The sequence below is a fragment of the Drosophila navojoa genome, chromosome 5, assembly GCF_054131105.1.
Source record: "Drosophila navojoa isolate 15081-1374.11 chromosome 5, UAZ_NAV_1.0, whole genome shotgun sequence".
Lineage (NCBI taxonomy): Eukaryota > Metazoa > Arthropoda > Insecta > Diptera > Drosophilidae > Drosophila > Drosophila navojoa.
Window position 1 is genome coordinate 13,262,299 of NC_142893.1, and position 14,239 is coordinate 13,276,537.

Here is a 14,239-nt window from a genome sequence, read left to right on the forward strand (position 1 = left end):
GGATAGTTTATAATTTGTGTAGTTTATACCTGAAGAGGGCTATTAAAAGTGTCTGGTTGATAAATACCTAGAGATCGTCATGCATATTCATACAAGATTTATTTTTGCATATGAATATCTGTACAAACTGCATACGCATAGGAAGATTTTTCTATTTCTCTATATCAAAGATTATTTTTCTTTAAGTTCACTTTACTTAAACGTAGATTTTTTTATCAAAATTGTTTTTACTCGATCGTAAAGCTCTCTCTCTCTCTCTAAAATAACCACCTTTAAATATAAATTGAAAAAGAGAAACATATATAATTCCAATATTTATACTTTTCATAGTTTATAAACATATTTATATATTTTTTTTTTTAGTATTTTTTGTTTTGTTTTGGAAAATCTACAAATCGCGTTAACAAATCATTTTGTTGCTATTACGATATAGTTTTGGGGGCAGTTGGACTAAGTTGACATGCAGTTGGCATTACTTATAACTAGAGGACTACGACTTAGTACTAGGGCTTAAGGTTTAACTTTACAAACTTAGAGGGCTGTCAGGGCCAGGCTTTAACTTTAAAAGATGGCCGACAGGCGTTCGATCTCGAGCAGATCGGCGAGTATCTCCTCGGTGCGAGTGCCAATCTTTTTGGCCACCTCGTTGCGCTCTGAGTGGGCCAGCATGCGATAGGACCATATGAGGTCACCATCGATGATGCAGCGCGACGGATTTATGCCCATTTTCTTGACCGTCTTTATCGTGCGATACTCCTTGGGATTCAGGCCGCACAAATGCTCCTGATAGGAGAGTAAAACGTTCTGCAGCATAAGGAAGCGTCGATAGACTTTCTCGGGCAGCGGCAAACAATATCCGAGGGCTCCGTCGAGCGTGCCATAGATGACGAAATGCTTGTTCTCGTAGAGGAAGGGCTGGCGCTGATGCAGACCCCGTTGATGGCACTGCACCCGGAACATCGTATTCACCACCTGACCGAGATGGTAGTCCGCTTTACGCAACAGCTTCTGTCCGCCCAGAGATTCGCGCGCTTCCGGCTGGTACATATAGACAATTATATTGCGTTCCGCATCCGTGACCAGGAAGCCCAAATTCGAGTTGTCGACCATGAACTCGATGCCAAACACCTCGAGGGGATTGAAGTCGCGCGAGGCCAGCGACAGGGTGCGATACTCCTCCTGGAAGCGCAGCAAACTGATCGATTTGTAAACATCCGCAATGAAGATCAGCGATTTGACCGTGATTATCTGATGCACATAGATGTTTGTGTCGATGAAGGCGACGCCAATGAGATCGCCATCGCGCAGCTGCCAGATGTAGATCTTCTGGCCGAGACCAGTGACCAGGAAGCCCACCACATCGGAGATGGCCGAAACGGGTCCCTTCTGCTCCTTCTTGAACACCTCCTTCAGCTTGAATTTGGTCATCGGCTTGCCGGGCTCGGGCACCACCTCAATGATGTCATATATGTGGATATTGCCGCGACTGGTGATGTCTTCGCTGTAGTTGAAATTGGTGCCAATGCAGAGATATTCCTTCAAGCCCGATCGTGTGCCCTCATACGAGAGTTTCACTAGCTTGAAGGCCGTCACATGTTCCCATGGCTCAAACTGTATCGAAGCGTCCGGCACAATCTCCCACGTCTCGGGACTGATCAGGACCATTTCGAATAGCGAGCCAATGGGGTAAATGAAGCGTTCGCCTCGACTCTCCTCGGACAGCTCCTTGTCCTCGCCATTGAAGCGATAATATTTGGTCATCGGCTCCTCCTTCTGTGTGATCAGGCAATACACCCGATTCTCCCGATGATAAACCAGCTGACGAGGCGTGCAACGCAACGGAACCTTTCGCACCGGCCAGGCGGCATCGTAGCTCAAATAGGTGGGCAGCACTGAGATCTTCAGCTCATAGGTTGTATCGAAATAGAGAAAACCATGCGGAATATTCACATTATTAAATGCAGCAAAGCTCCGAACTTCCGCATTGCCCAGCAGCCGATGAATGCGCAGCTCGCCTCGGGAAGTTAGGAAGATAAAGCAGGGATTCACGCCGCACACCATGATCCCGGCCAGGCCGCCCACGTTGTTAAAGTAGCGTAGCTTCTGCACATATTTCGGTTGCATATTGTACGACTCGGCCTCGTCCGTCTCCTCCTCATTGAGCAGTTCGATGTGCGTGGGCTGTTGATCGAGTAGATGCAGCTGCTCCAGCTTACGGAAGCGTATCTTCAGATGCCCCTTGGCATAGCGAAAGACCTGATAGATGAGCAGCTCCAGTCGGGTGCGCACCAGCAGCAATGGACGGTCCCCATGGTGACCCAATCCCACGAGGCTCAGTTCGAGGGGCAGCGGCGAGTTCGCATGCTGTGGCATACACGCATGCAAGATGCCCGCCTTGGAGTTCTCTTGCGTCAATGAAATCGGAACGAATTCCATGGCATCGGTGAGCACTAGTGCGCCATTGCCCACATCGTTCACCAAATAGACGAGCTTCATGTCCGGCATCGAATAGATCTCCAGCGTGCCGCTTTGTCGGGCCACAACCAGCCAATAGCTGGGCTTCGCCTGCACCAGCTGGCGTCGCCACCAATCCGTGTTCTTCTGCTTCGATTGCTTGGCCAGGTCGGCCATGCTGTTCAGTTTGAAGGCATTGCCCGCGTCGCCGTAGAGCAAGTCCTCCTCGTCCTCCACCTTCATGTGCGGCTCGGCCTTCATGTAGCCGCCAAAGCTGTTGGCGAATCCCGTTCCCGTGCTTCCTGTCAAATTGAGCACATCGTCCGCTTTGCATGTGAATAGTCCGGACAGATCCTTGTACGCCGCTATCGCCACCACAGCTGGGGCACTGCTGATCGTGTGCTTGTTTATGGCCAAGCGAGGAGTGCCACGCGTCTCGCGCAGCGCCAGCGTAATGACCTGGCCATTGAGCACACGCAGGCAGACATAGGGATCGGCAATGGACACCTGCACCACGGGAGAGCCCACATCGATGGGCACGTTCTGGATGAGTCGGGTGCCCTGCAGCAGTCGCACATGGCGAGTCGTCACCTGAGAGGAAACGGAATGTAAAGTTATTGAAGGATAGAGAATGGAAATATAAGATGTTCTTACCTGCACTATAAACCGCTGCTGGCCGAGATTGCCGACATATATGGTCGGCTGGTTGACGGTGAAGCCCGTGTTCTCGATCTCATTGATCTCCTGACCCGTTTGCAGCACGAGCGTCGAGGATCGCTGCGAGAGTAGCATAAAATCGTGTTGCTCCTGGCGAGCCGTTGATGGTTTTCGCGTTGCATCATCAAAGACCGTCCACACATCCAGACAGCCATCCAGTTCGAAGCTGGTGATGATCTGTGGGTTGATGCAGTTCACAAAAACAGAAAGGGCACCATTTTTGCTGTGTCCCGTGGCGGCGACAAGCTCAATCTTCAGGTCGGTCAAGGACTCGGCATGTGGACGCAATGTGGTGCCATCCTCTTCAAACTCCACACGCTCGCCGGCACACATGTAATTGATTGGAGCCACATTGATCAGACTGTCGCAGACCTCGAAGATGAATTTACGTAGCTGCAGCACCGAGGCTTTGGCACCCGAGCCATATACCTCCAGTTCTTCATCCTCAATACGACGCGATTTGGCTTGCGACGGCGCCTCATGCTGGTCCACATCATAGACCTGGTCCTCATCCAATTGGGGAGGCGACTGGTCATTCGCCTGCTGCTGCTGTTCCCCTGCACCTGCAGCTGCCGCCGCCGCTGCTGACTCCACTTCATCCAGGGTAATCACTGTGCTCTGATCCTCCTCGGTGAAGTGCAACAGCAGCGAGTTGCCCAGCCGGGAGCCGAGAAAGATGTACTCCGTGTGACAGACGCAGATGCAGCTGGTGAGCACGCTGGCCGCCGCCTTGTGGAAGTGGAAATTCCGCACAGTTCTCATAGAATCGACACAAAGGGTCAACACATACAGATCTCCCGTGCGTAGCGATATAACCAGCTTGTCCACATCAATGAAAGCGAAATTCGCACAGTCCAAGCTAAGCCGCACATTGTCCTGTGGCTTGAGGGGAAAGCTGGTGCTGTTGTCCGCTGAGCTATTCAAGCTAACGCCATATGGCGGCACGCTCTGGTTCAGATAGATGATCGCATTCACAGTCATAACTAAACAACCACCGATGGGCTTTTGTATGGGAAAGACATGCAGGCAATCGTACGGCAGACTATTCACCGTCCAAATAATGGGATGCACGCGTTGCTGTATGTTCAAGGAGATGGCCACCAGAACACAGGTGTCGGAGCGCACCTTAATGCGGCCCGCACAAGTTCTCACCGGTTCGTAGAGTATAAGCAGAGTCGGTTCATAATATCCATGCAGAAATTGTATGTCCAGCACATTGTCCAGCTTCTCGTCGAGATCAGCTAAGGCTATTAAATAGGATGCCATAATAGGCGTTCGGGACACCAATGCTGTGGGCGCTTTCTTTATGGGCTTAACATCTGCTAGCTCGATCTCATCAAGACTGTTGTCCTTCCGAAAGGGCAGCACCACCAAACGCTTGCCATAGACAAGCATTATAGCACACCTGGCATCTGGATCCACTCGCACCACAGGCACATGATAGCGCCCCGTCCAGCCGCCTCGAATGTCATCCTCCTCGAAATAGTGCAGCGAGAGTGTTTTTAATGTTTGCGTGTCTGCATCCAGCTGCAGCACCGAAAGCTTGGCATCCTTAAAGCTCACAAGCAAAGCATCTCGCATTCCACCAGCCAATGAGACGCTTTGCAGCGACATTACATTGCCATAGAGGGAATAGCTGGCTAGACATTCGAGACGCATTTTAGGCGCTAATCGCATTTCGCTTGGATTCAGTTTCTGCCTTTGCGTCGCATCCACGTTGGGTGCAATGCGGTAAACCTTGAGCACATTGGCGCCGGCTACGACCAGATTCTCCTCCACATTGTTGAAGAAGCGGCACGAGATGGCGAATTCCACCGATGTGGCCGCGTGTGTCTGTTTGCACATAGAAAACATCTTGGCGGGTTTATGAATGATAATTTAAATAAAACAACTAATTAAAACATTTCCCACTCCGCGATAAAATTAAAATATCTGCCGGCGTTGTTTACATCTGTTTGTCCATCTGCAAAACTATCGATAGTTGCTCTCTTATGGATGGTAAGATCTCGATAAGTCAAACGGGTGGACATCAGAAAAACGTTAAATACAGGAATGTAAGAAAGCTGTCATTTTAATTATTTGCACAACATTTATTAAAATGTATTAACAAACTAATAAATAACTCTTTTGCAGATTATTGACCCATCAACAACAATATAATAAAGTAAATAAACACAATTATCCATGTTGTGTTTATTTCGACATATATCGCTATATATCAATATTGATAGCTTTGGAGCCCAACAAGTTTGGTCACTCTAGAGATGTTAGTAATATCGATAGATAGCAATTAGCAGCTCTAGTTCTAGTGTAGTGCAGTTTTTAACATCCCTATTGCTCTCAAACTGGGAGCCCAATAACTTTAATTTAACCATCAAATAAATAGGCTTTGAATATTAGAATGTGAAACGACAAATGTGTGTTATATATGTTAAGTCCTTAATGTACAATATAACAACAATTTCATTCAATTAACTGGAAGCTATTTTTTTTTTTTTTTTTGCTGCGTAGCTTCTCTCCGTGCGCGTAACAAAGACAGCGGTTGGCGTTCAGCCAAGGCATATGTAAACGCTTGCGTAAGAAAGAGTCGACGCCATAGAGCACAAGAAGCAGAAAAAGAATCCAAAATCTTGTAGCTCTCTGCTTCTGCTTTTGTTTGTGTCTTTGCAACAACCATTCAATATTTGATTTGTTTTTTAACTCGGTGCATAAGAAATAATATTGATCAAGTTGAAAGTGTGGGTGGAATTTGAACTACTGCTGGATAAAACGTAATTAACTAAAGCCAAAACAAACCACGCAAAAAGTTTTTATATGTGCGTGCATGCGTGTGTGTGCGCATTTTAATTATATGTGTGTGAGTGTGTACGTGTATGTGTGAGCATACATCTGTATTATTCCTGCAGGGGCAAAAGCAACAAACCAACCAACTTTGCTTTGCTCTCTTTTTAATGTTGTTGTGTTTGTTATTGTAGGCAACAAATTCACGGCGGACACACATACACACATCTATATTAAAAAATACATATATATGTATGTATGTGTATAAAAAGGAAAAGGCAAAGAGCAGCAAATGAAAATTAGCGTGTATAATAAATTTGTGTGTGTGAAAAGTGACTGGGCGTAAGGGTTTTTATAGTAAAGGTAAAACAAAACACGGACCAAAATAATTGTTGTAAAACTGTTGTTGTTTCTTGAGGAGGCAAAATTTAATTGCCGCCCACCCCGGCGCCTATTGAAATGGCTAAGACTGCTGCTGGACAGGTGAGTTGTGTTATTAATTGAAAATGTACTTCGTTGTAATATATATTTTTTTTTTATCTAGTATGTTCGTAAAAAGCATTTAAACTGCCGCTTAATATGGACCCAATAACAACAATAACATTGATACGAAACATTAAAACATTGCTGAGACGAATTGTAAATAGTTAAACAAATATATATACATGAATATGAAAACGATAACGACGGATACATTGACATCCGCTTCAGCCGCGCCGCAACATCATCATCAGCAGCAGCAGCAGCCGCAGCCTCAACATCAGCAGCAGCTGCAGCTGCAGCAACAACATAAACAACATTTGCCCGCAATCATTCCGCAACAACACATAACACCTGTGATTATGGAAGCAACAGCGCATGTGAATCTCGTGGATGATGACGATGAAAAGGATCCACTGGCATTGGAGCAGACAACAGTAGCAGAAGCGCCACAGCAACAGCAGCAGACGCTTAATACAACATTGGCGAACAAGCACACACATAGTCTGAGGTTAGCAGCAAGTTTATATCTTAATGGAACGCGTGAATATATAAATCTCTTCCATTTTCTGTCCACAGGCGCCACCTGCCACGCATCATTGTGAAACCTATACCACCTGAGAAGAAGCCAACGCCACCCAGTGAGGATGCCTTGCTTAATTCTGGACTACAGCCAGCGCCAGCGTTGTTTGTTCCACCAAGCATAGCCTCGACAACGGCAACGGCAACAGCAACAGCGTCCACTGCTGCTGCTGGCACTGTTGCAGCACCTGCGCCCGTGCGCGGCATCAGCAGTCGTCGCATACAACAACAGCAACAGGCCAAAGCAGCTGCAGCAGCAGCAGCGGCGGCGGCGGCAGCAGCAACAGCAGCAGCAGCGGCGGCAGCTGCAGCAGCCAATGCAAATGCGACGGCATCACCGGGCAGCGGTAAGGCCGCCACACAAACATCCACAATGCGTGAGGTGTTGGCTTCGATTCCAGGCTTTAGTGTGAAGCCGCGTCGACGCAGTAACAAAAAACTCACGACAGCCGCGCAAATCGAACAGACAAAGGATGGCAAAATCGATTTGGAAACACCAGACTCCATATTGGCATCGACGAACCTGCGCGCGCTGCTTAATAAGCAAACGTTCTCATTGCTGCCGCCGCTGTATCAACATAATCTCATACAGTTGCTGCCGAGCGTGGATCGTGAGGCCAGTGAGATTGTGCAACAGCAACACCAACAGCAGCAGCAACAATCATCACAGTCAGAGCAACCAAGCTCCAGCGGCAACACTACGGAAGCAATTCGTTTAAGCGCCTCCTGCCTGAATAATGAGTTCTTTGCGCGCGCCTGTTTGGAGTGGCGAGAACGGCTTAGTGAAGGCGAATTCACACCCGAGAATCAAATGAAGCTGAAAACGGAAGCGGAACGCGAAAAGAATAAGTTAGATCCTTGGAAGGTCAAGCATTTCGAGCCCTATTGGGGTGAGAAGATTGCGAAGCGTGCGCCGAATCTAAACCCGCCTAGTAGCAAAGTAAAGATAGAGCCGATTAGACAACAACAGCAGCAACAGCAACAACAACAACAACCACCAGCTGCAGCACCAGCACCGGCACCACCACCACCAATAACAACATCAACAACAACACAGCAGCAGCAACTACAACAAGCAACATGTGATAATGAGACTGAACTGAAATTTAATACGGTAAATTATAATGCGAATTCGATAGTTTTTAAATTTTATAATTAACCTATTGCCCTAATGTATTACAGAGCACAAAGTGCGAATCGACAACCACAACTACCGAAGCAACAACAACCGCAACAACTGACGGTGCCGCACCATCAGCAACAGAAGCAACAGCAGCAGCAACAACATCAACGACAGCTGCTGCAACAGAAGCAGCAATCAGTAGCAGCAATGCTTTAACGGAGCAACAGCGACGCCTGTTAAAGCGACCGTCGAGCAGCCCCTCGCGACGTAAACGTAGCAGTTCGATCAATATGGCTGAAGAGCAGGAAGAGCTGCCCAGCACGTCGAAAGAGAGCAAGCAAATGAAACGTGAACTAGCTGATATTGTTCCTAATAATGCCATGGCGAATGTGACAGATGTTGTTGATCATGCAGTAGTAGCGGCGACGACAACAACAGCAACAACACATGCAATAACTAACAATAGCCAGCAGCCACTTATCAACAGTACCTGTGATAAAATTGAGACACCTGATGCACAGACAACAATAGTAGCAATATCAACAACGACAGTGACAGCGACACCAGCAACCTCAACAATCACAAATGCAATACCAACAGCCGCAGCAGCAGCAGCAGCAACAGCAGCAGTAGTAGCAACATCAACAATAGCAGACCCAATCAACAATTTTGCAGGCTATTTGCAAAATGTAGAGATGTCAGAAGGTTCGTACACTGTGATTAACTCTAAAATTTTGTATATTTTATCAACAATTTTTATTGTCATTTAGATACCAAAGCAACGGATAATGTTGCGACAGAAGCAAACGCAACTGCCCCAACAACGACAAACAGCCATGATTTTGTATTTGCCGATACGATTGATCATGGTAAGCCTCTTTTGACTATTTGAAATGCTAACTGAAAGATAATTAATATTTAATGAATTAAATGGTTTTGGCTATTTGTATATTCTGTTTTTGAATTATGACTGCTTGTTTTTATCATAGTTAAGTGAATATATATATATTTTTTTTGTGTATTTTTTTGAATTTTGTATTTTTTTTTTATTGTATGTTACACAAATTGTTAATTAAGAATCATTTGGTTGGATATTTTGGATATGTACTCTTCATTTGTTTATAATACTGTTGTTACTGAAATTCAAAATTGTTCTTTAAACTTAAATAAATGTTTATACTGTTGCATTTATAAACTTTTTGGTATGTAATTATTTCAAAATTTCAATTAATTTTGTATAGTATTATTTATAATGGACATTTATTTTATAACAATTCATTATATTTCATATTACTTATTAATTATTATGAAAACCTATCTAATGCCTTTCCATCTCTTGCTTCAATGCTCGTGTGCCATGCAGCCTACTTCCATGATCACCAAGCAGCCATCAGCCACGCCTACTACTCATCATCATCATCGCCCAACTGTAATAAATTAATATATATATCTATATTTAGTTGTTATCAATGCTTTAATTCATTCTGGTTTGTTTTCTCTAGCGACAGCAACAATCATCAAGCTGAACGATCATTGTGATAAGCAGCTGGAGGACTCGGGAATGACTCTAGCTATGTCCATGCCCTTGGCTAGCAGCTCGACAGGCACATCACTGGCCAATACAACGCCTGTCAGCTCGCTGGCATCCAGCAGTTGCACATCCTCTTCGTTATCATCATCGCTCTCCTCGTCCTGCTCCAGCAGCAACTCTTCCTCAACGGCTCCGACTACGACGACAGCGGTGGCAGCAGGAGCTGCAGCTACGGCGCTATCACTGGGCACACCGGCAGAAGCTACGTTAGCCAACATGCAGGCCATGCTCAGCACGGTAGCCACGTTGCAGCAACAACAGCAGGAGCAGCAGCAGCATCAACAGGTGGAATTGCCGGTAGAGTTAAACTCAAGCGAGATGTTTCAAAATGTGCAGCACGATTGGAATTTTGGTGGCATTAAATTGCTGGCAGCAGGACCGACGCAAGCATCGGATAATTCAGTGGAGCGACTGCATCATCATCAGGTGGAGCAGCATCTGAATCATGACGATATCCAGTTGATGGATGTGGTGCATGAGCCCGAGGAGGAAGAGGAAGAGGTGATAGACGACATGGTCGAGTGTCACAATCTGATGGACAATGACGAAGATGAAGATGAAGGAGAAGAAATTGTAGACGAGGACGATGAGGATGTGGTGGAGTGCATCGAAGCGGAGCAACCGGATCAGGATGATTTAATGAACGAAATGGTGGAACACGTTATGGATGTCAGCGGTGGCGATGCTGTGCAAGATATTGTGGACAAGCTACAGCAACAGCAACAACAACAGCAGCAACAACAGCAGCTGCAGGCGCAGTTGCAGGATGTTGTCCAATTGACGCAGCATTCCTTTATGCCGCAGGGCCACAGCAGTGACTTTGCGAATGAGGTGAGTCATGAACACATCATCAAGTCAGCAAATTGCAGTTTCATTCTAAATCCATTCACAGATCTCCCACGAACTGCTTTGTGATGCGGTGCCCATGTCTGCTGCCGAAATGGAAGTCTCCAGCACAGTCATCACGAATAGCAGCAACAGCAATGACAGCAGCAACAACTTGAGCCTGTGCAGTAGCAGTAGCAGCAGCATTGCCATCAATCAGTTAGCCCCGCAGCCAGCTGCAGCTGCGACTGCTGCTCCTGCACCGCAACAACAGCAGCGTCAAATTTTGGTAGACTCTAATGGGCAAATCATTGGCAATTTCTTGCTGCAGCAGCAGCAGCAACAACAGCAGCAGCAGCAGCAACAACAACAGCAGCAGCAACAGCGTCAGCAGCAGCAGTTGCAACAACAGCAGCAGCAATTGCTGCAACAGTTCACCTTACAAGCAGCCGCCCAGCAGCAGCAACAACAACAGCAGCAGGCAACTAGTAGCAATTCGATACACAAAACGTTGCCTGTGACCTTACGCAAACCTTTCGAGATCAATACCAATGGAGCACAGCAATTCTTAACACCAAATTTGCTGCAGCAACAGCAGCTAGAACAGAAGCAACAACAACTGCAACAATTTGCGCTGCAGGCGCAGCTGCATCAACGTCAACTGCTGGCCCAGGCTGCAAATAACAATCTGCTGCAACAACAACAACAGCAGCAACAGCAACTGCAGCAGCAGCAGCAAACCTATCAGCAACAACAGCAAGCTGTAGTGCCACCGAAGTTCATAGCCAAGCCGCTGAACATCATATCCATGACACGACCCGCCAATGCGTCGCCCAATGCAGCAGCCACAGCAGCAGTGCCCACATCAGCCACAAACAATGCCCAAATTCCGTCCAGCTATGCAAATGTTGTGACAACGCAGCAGCAGGTCAATCACAACAGCAACTTGCAGCAGCAACAGCAGCAACAAACACTGCAACTGCAACCCGTTGCAACAGTTAACAATGTGCTGACCATGAAATCGTTGCCACCTTCGGGAGTGCCCACAACCATTGCCCAGCAGCGACTGCAGCCAAAGATGCCCACGGGGAAGGGGCGTAAGGCGACAACTAATCGTTTGCCACCGGGAGCTGTCAACCTGGAGCGAAGCTATCAAATCTGCCAGGCTGTCATACAAAACAGTCCGAATCGTGAGAACCTCAAGGCGCAGCTGCGCCCGCCAGCGGCCATACTCAGCCAGCAGCAGCAACAGACGACGACAACGCCAACAACTGCAGTGAGCAGCAGCAATGCAACAATTAACGTGTCCACAGTGGCAGCCACGCCCTTGAACAATGTGCCGGCAGCAGCGACGGTCGCTGTGTCAGCACCAGCACAAAATCTGCTCAAGCAGGAGGAGCTGCCAGCCCTGCCGCCCAATGTGCTGGGCGTGGGCAGACCGGGCGTCTATAAGGTAAGTTGCCACGATTACCGATCAATTAGAATCTCTTAACTAATATAGAGAACAAACTGTTTGTCCAGGTCATAGGTCCGCGCATGAGTGGCTTTCCCCGGAAGAAGTACGTGCAGCGCAAGCCCTCGCCCACAACTGTGATGCGGCACTTGCTCACTGCAACGCCTGGAGCGTCCAGTCCACAACAGCAGCAGCAGCAGCAACAGTTGGTCACGCAACAGTCCGGCCAAGAGCAGCAGCAGCTGTTGCATCAGAATGGCACAGGGCAATATGTGCTGGTGCATCGCGCCAATGTAGGGGCAGCTGACAATCAAGCACCGCGGGCTTCCAGTGCGCCGCCTTTACATCAAAATCAGGTGAGTAGTATATATACTATATCAGAACTTGGTTATCAAATGTATTCCTTTTTATCAGTTTGTTGCCGTTCAGAATTCGCTGCATAGCCTAAATGGCATTAGCTTGGGCGGACGCGGGCGTCCGGCTTCAGTGGACAACAACAATAGTGCCGGCAACGATGCACTGCATCATAACGAGCTGCAGCAGCAACAGCAACAACAACAGCAACTCGGCAATGTAAACGCGGCTGCGAATATTGTGCGGCGCAATATCGCTGCAGGTAAATTGGTGTATTATTAGTGCTTAGCGAGGTACGTCTTTCAAACCACCCCACACACACACATCAAAAATTTGAATTCATTCATAAATTGGCACGTCATCATATTAATGAATTATCATACTAGATTTGTTAGATTTATCAACTGTTTGGCAAACAAAAAACAATATCACCACGTTGACTCATTCTTTTTTCTGTTTCCACGTAACCCTTCTTAGCGTATGCGTAACGAGTATGTAAACTGCATGCTTTTATTTTTTTTTTCAATTTATATGCATTCACAGATTGATTGTTAATTAAGAGTAAATGTTTTAAGCATAAGTAAAAATTGTATACCAATTAGATAATGATTCATAGTTTTAGCTCAGCAGGAAAAGTGAAAATTTATTAAATTAATAAAACAAAAGATTTATTTTCTGAAAAATTTAAATATTTATAGCATAGTAGTATATGGTCTAAAGAAAAGAAGAATTAAAATAATGTCAACATGATTTAAGATGATTTTCATATAAGTATTGATGTTCATTAAGCTTGCAGACATAGCAGCTCTTAGTATCATCAACTGTGAATGCAGTCATTATATTTATGTATGTACGATTGCTATTGATTATATTCCTTATGATTTTGTACTATACGGTAATATATAGTATATACAAATAAGTAAGAATTCAGTTAAAAATCGTGTAACTAACACCATGGTCTACTTTTAATAGGTACCAACATTACCTACATAGACAACAGCAATTCGCCGGCAACTCTTATGGATGCGGGCAACAACTACATCGTGACAACTACAGCAGCTACAACAACGGCTGTCGGAGCTGCAGGAACGACACAGCAAACAACACAGCAGCAGCAGCAGCAGTCACAACAACAGCAGCATGCTCTAATCCAACTGCATCAAAGCGGCGAGAACACACCGCCAGGTAACGACGCGACCAACAATGGTTGTGCTTGTGCTTTAAACGCGATGGTCATTTGCCAGCAATGCGGCGCATTCTGTCACGATGATTGTATCAGCGCCTCGAAGTTGTGCGTGTCCTGTGTGATCAGATGAGAGCTAAGCCTCCAGATGCAACTTGACAACGTATTATAGTAATATATAAAGTTAAACCCATTTAGATGCAATGCTAATGCTATATTCTGTATATACATACATATATATATATAACTATATATTGAATGGCATGTCGAAAAATCAGTTCGAGAAAGCAAGAGTATACATTGTTAAATACCAATCACTCCTTTTTTACCCAGACAATTTGTAAGCTAGACTATAGAAGCGAAAACCCAATTATAAATACCAAGTGCAGAGGCTTAGATACACTGAGAGAAAGAAAAAACGAAAGCTAATGCTGATAAACGCTTAAACGAAAAGCAAATACCTTTTGTATAAAGAAAGTAGCTATAAAACAAAGCTTAATAATCAAGCAAGTGTTGTGTATTACGTGCATGCTTCGTACCTTTAAAAAAACGGTATTACAGCTGCACATAAAAATGAAAACAAAAAACAAAAATTATATATAAAGATTAACAAAAAAAAAATAAAACACTCATTGTAATTTAAACAAAACAAAACAAAAACAAAAAGGCAGCGGCAAAAGCAGCAAATAAAACCAA

The 14,239-nt window shown here is 45.7% G+C and overlaps 2 protein-coding genes across 14 annotated transcripts; one reads left to right on the plus strand and one right to left on the minus strand.

The window, feature by feature from the left end:
• Window positions 1-363: 363 nt before the first annotated feature.
• On the minus strand, window positions 364-5,175 carry Cpsf160 (cleavage and polyadenylation specificity factor subunit 1). Its single transcript, XM_018106716.3, has 2 exons — window positions 3,109-5,175; window positions 364-3,045 (listed from the first exon to the last, which is right to left on the minus strand). The coding sequence occupies exons 1-2, from the start codon at window positions 5,023-5,025 to the stop codon at window positions 562-564; spliced, it is 4,401 nt and encodes a 1,466-aa protein (XP_017962205.1). The 5' UTR covers window positions 5,026-5,175; the 3' UTR covers window positions 364-561.
• A 260-nt stretch (window positions 5,176-5,435) lies between these two features.
• Asx (transcriptional regulator additional sex combs) lies at window positions 5,436-14,137 on the plus strand. 13 transcript variants are annotated; one of them, XM_089262716.1, is made up of 13 exons: window positions 5,459-5,588; window positions 5,683-5,747; window positions 6,147-6,435; window positions 6,497-6,943; window positions 7,012-8,128; window positions 8,197-8,842; window positions 8,908-9,006; window positions 9,501-9,566; window positions 9,640-10,559; window positions 10,621-12,006; window positions 12,075-12,362; window positions 12,421-12,622; window positions 13,333-14,137. In XM_089262716.1, the coding sequence occupies exons 4-13, from the start codon at window positions 6,618-6,620 to the stop codon at window positions 13,674-13,676; spliced, it is 5,394 nt and encodes a 1,797-aa protein (XP_089118842.1). In that variant the 5' UTR covers window positions 5,459-5,588; window positions 5,683-5,747; window positions 6,147-6,435; window positions 6,497-6,617; the 3' UTR covers window positions 13,677-14,137. The 13 variants fall into 13 exon arrangements, with proteins under 13 accessions (XP_089118844.1, XP_089118842.1, XP_089118847.1 ...); XM_089262721.1 differs by having other exon boundaries at window positions 6,225-6,435; XM_089262718.1 differs by lacking the exon at window positions 5,683-5,747 and having other exon boundaries at window positions 5,436-5,588.
• Window positions 14,138-14,239: the final 102 nt, after the last annotated feature.

Coding starts and splice junctions, on each gene's coding strand:
- Cpsf160 (XM_018106716.3), bottom strand. CDS start 5,025: ATGTTTTCTATGTGCAAACAGACACACGCGGCCACATCGGTGGAATTC. Junction 3,046..3,108: donor AGCAGCGGTTTATAGTGCAG/GTAAGAACATCT, acceptor GTTTCCTCTCAG/GTGACGACTCGCCATGTGCG.
- Asx (XM_089262718.1), top strand. CDS start 6,618: ATGAATATGAAAACGATAACGACGGATACATTGACATCCGCTTCAGCC. Junction 6,944..7,011: donor AAGCACACACATAGTCTGAG/GTTAGCAGCAAG, acceptor TTCTGTCCACAG/GCGCCACCTGCCACGCATCA. Junction 8,129..8,196: donor CTGAACTGAAATTTAATACG/GTAAATTATAAT, acceptor AATGTATTACAG/AGCACAAAGTGCGAATCGAC.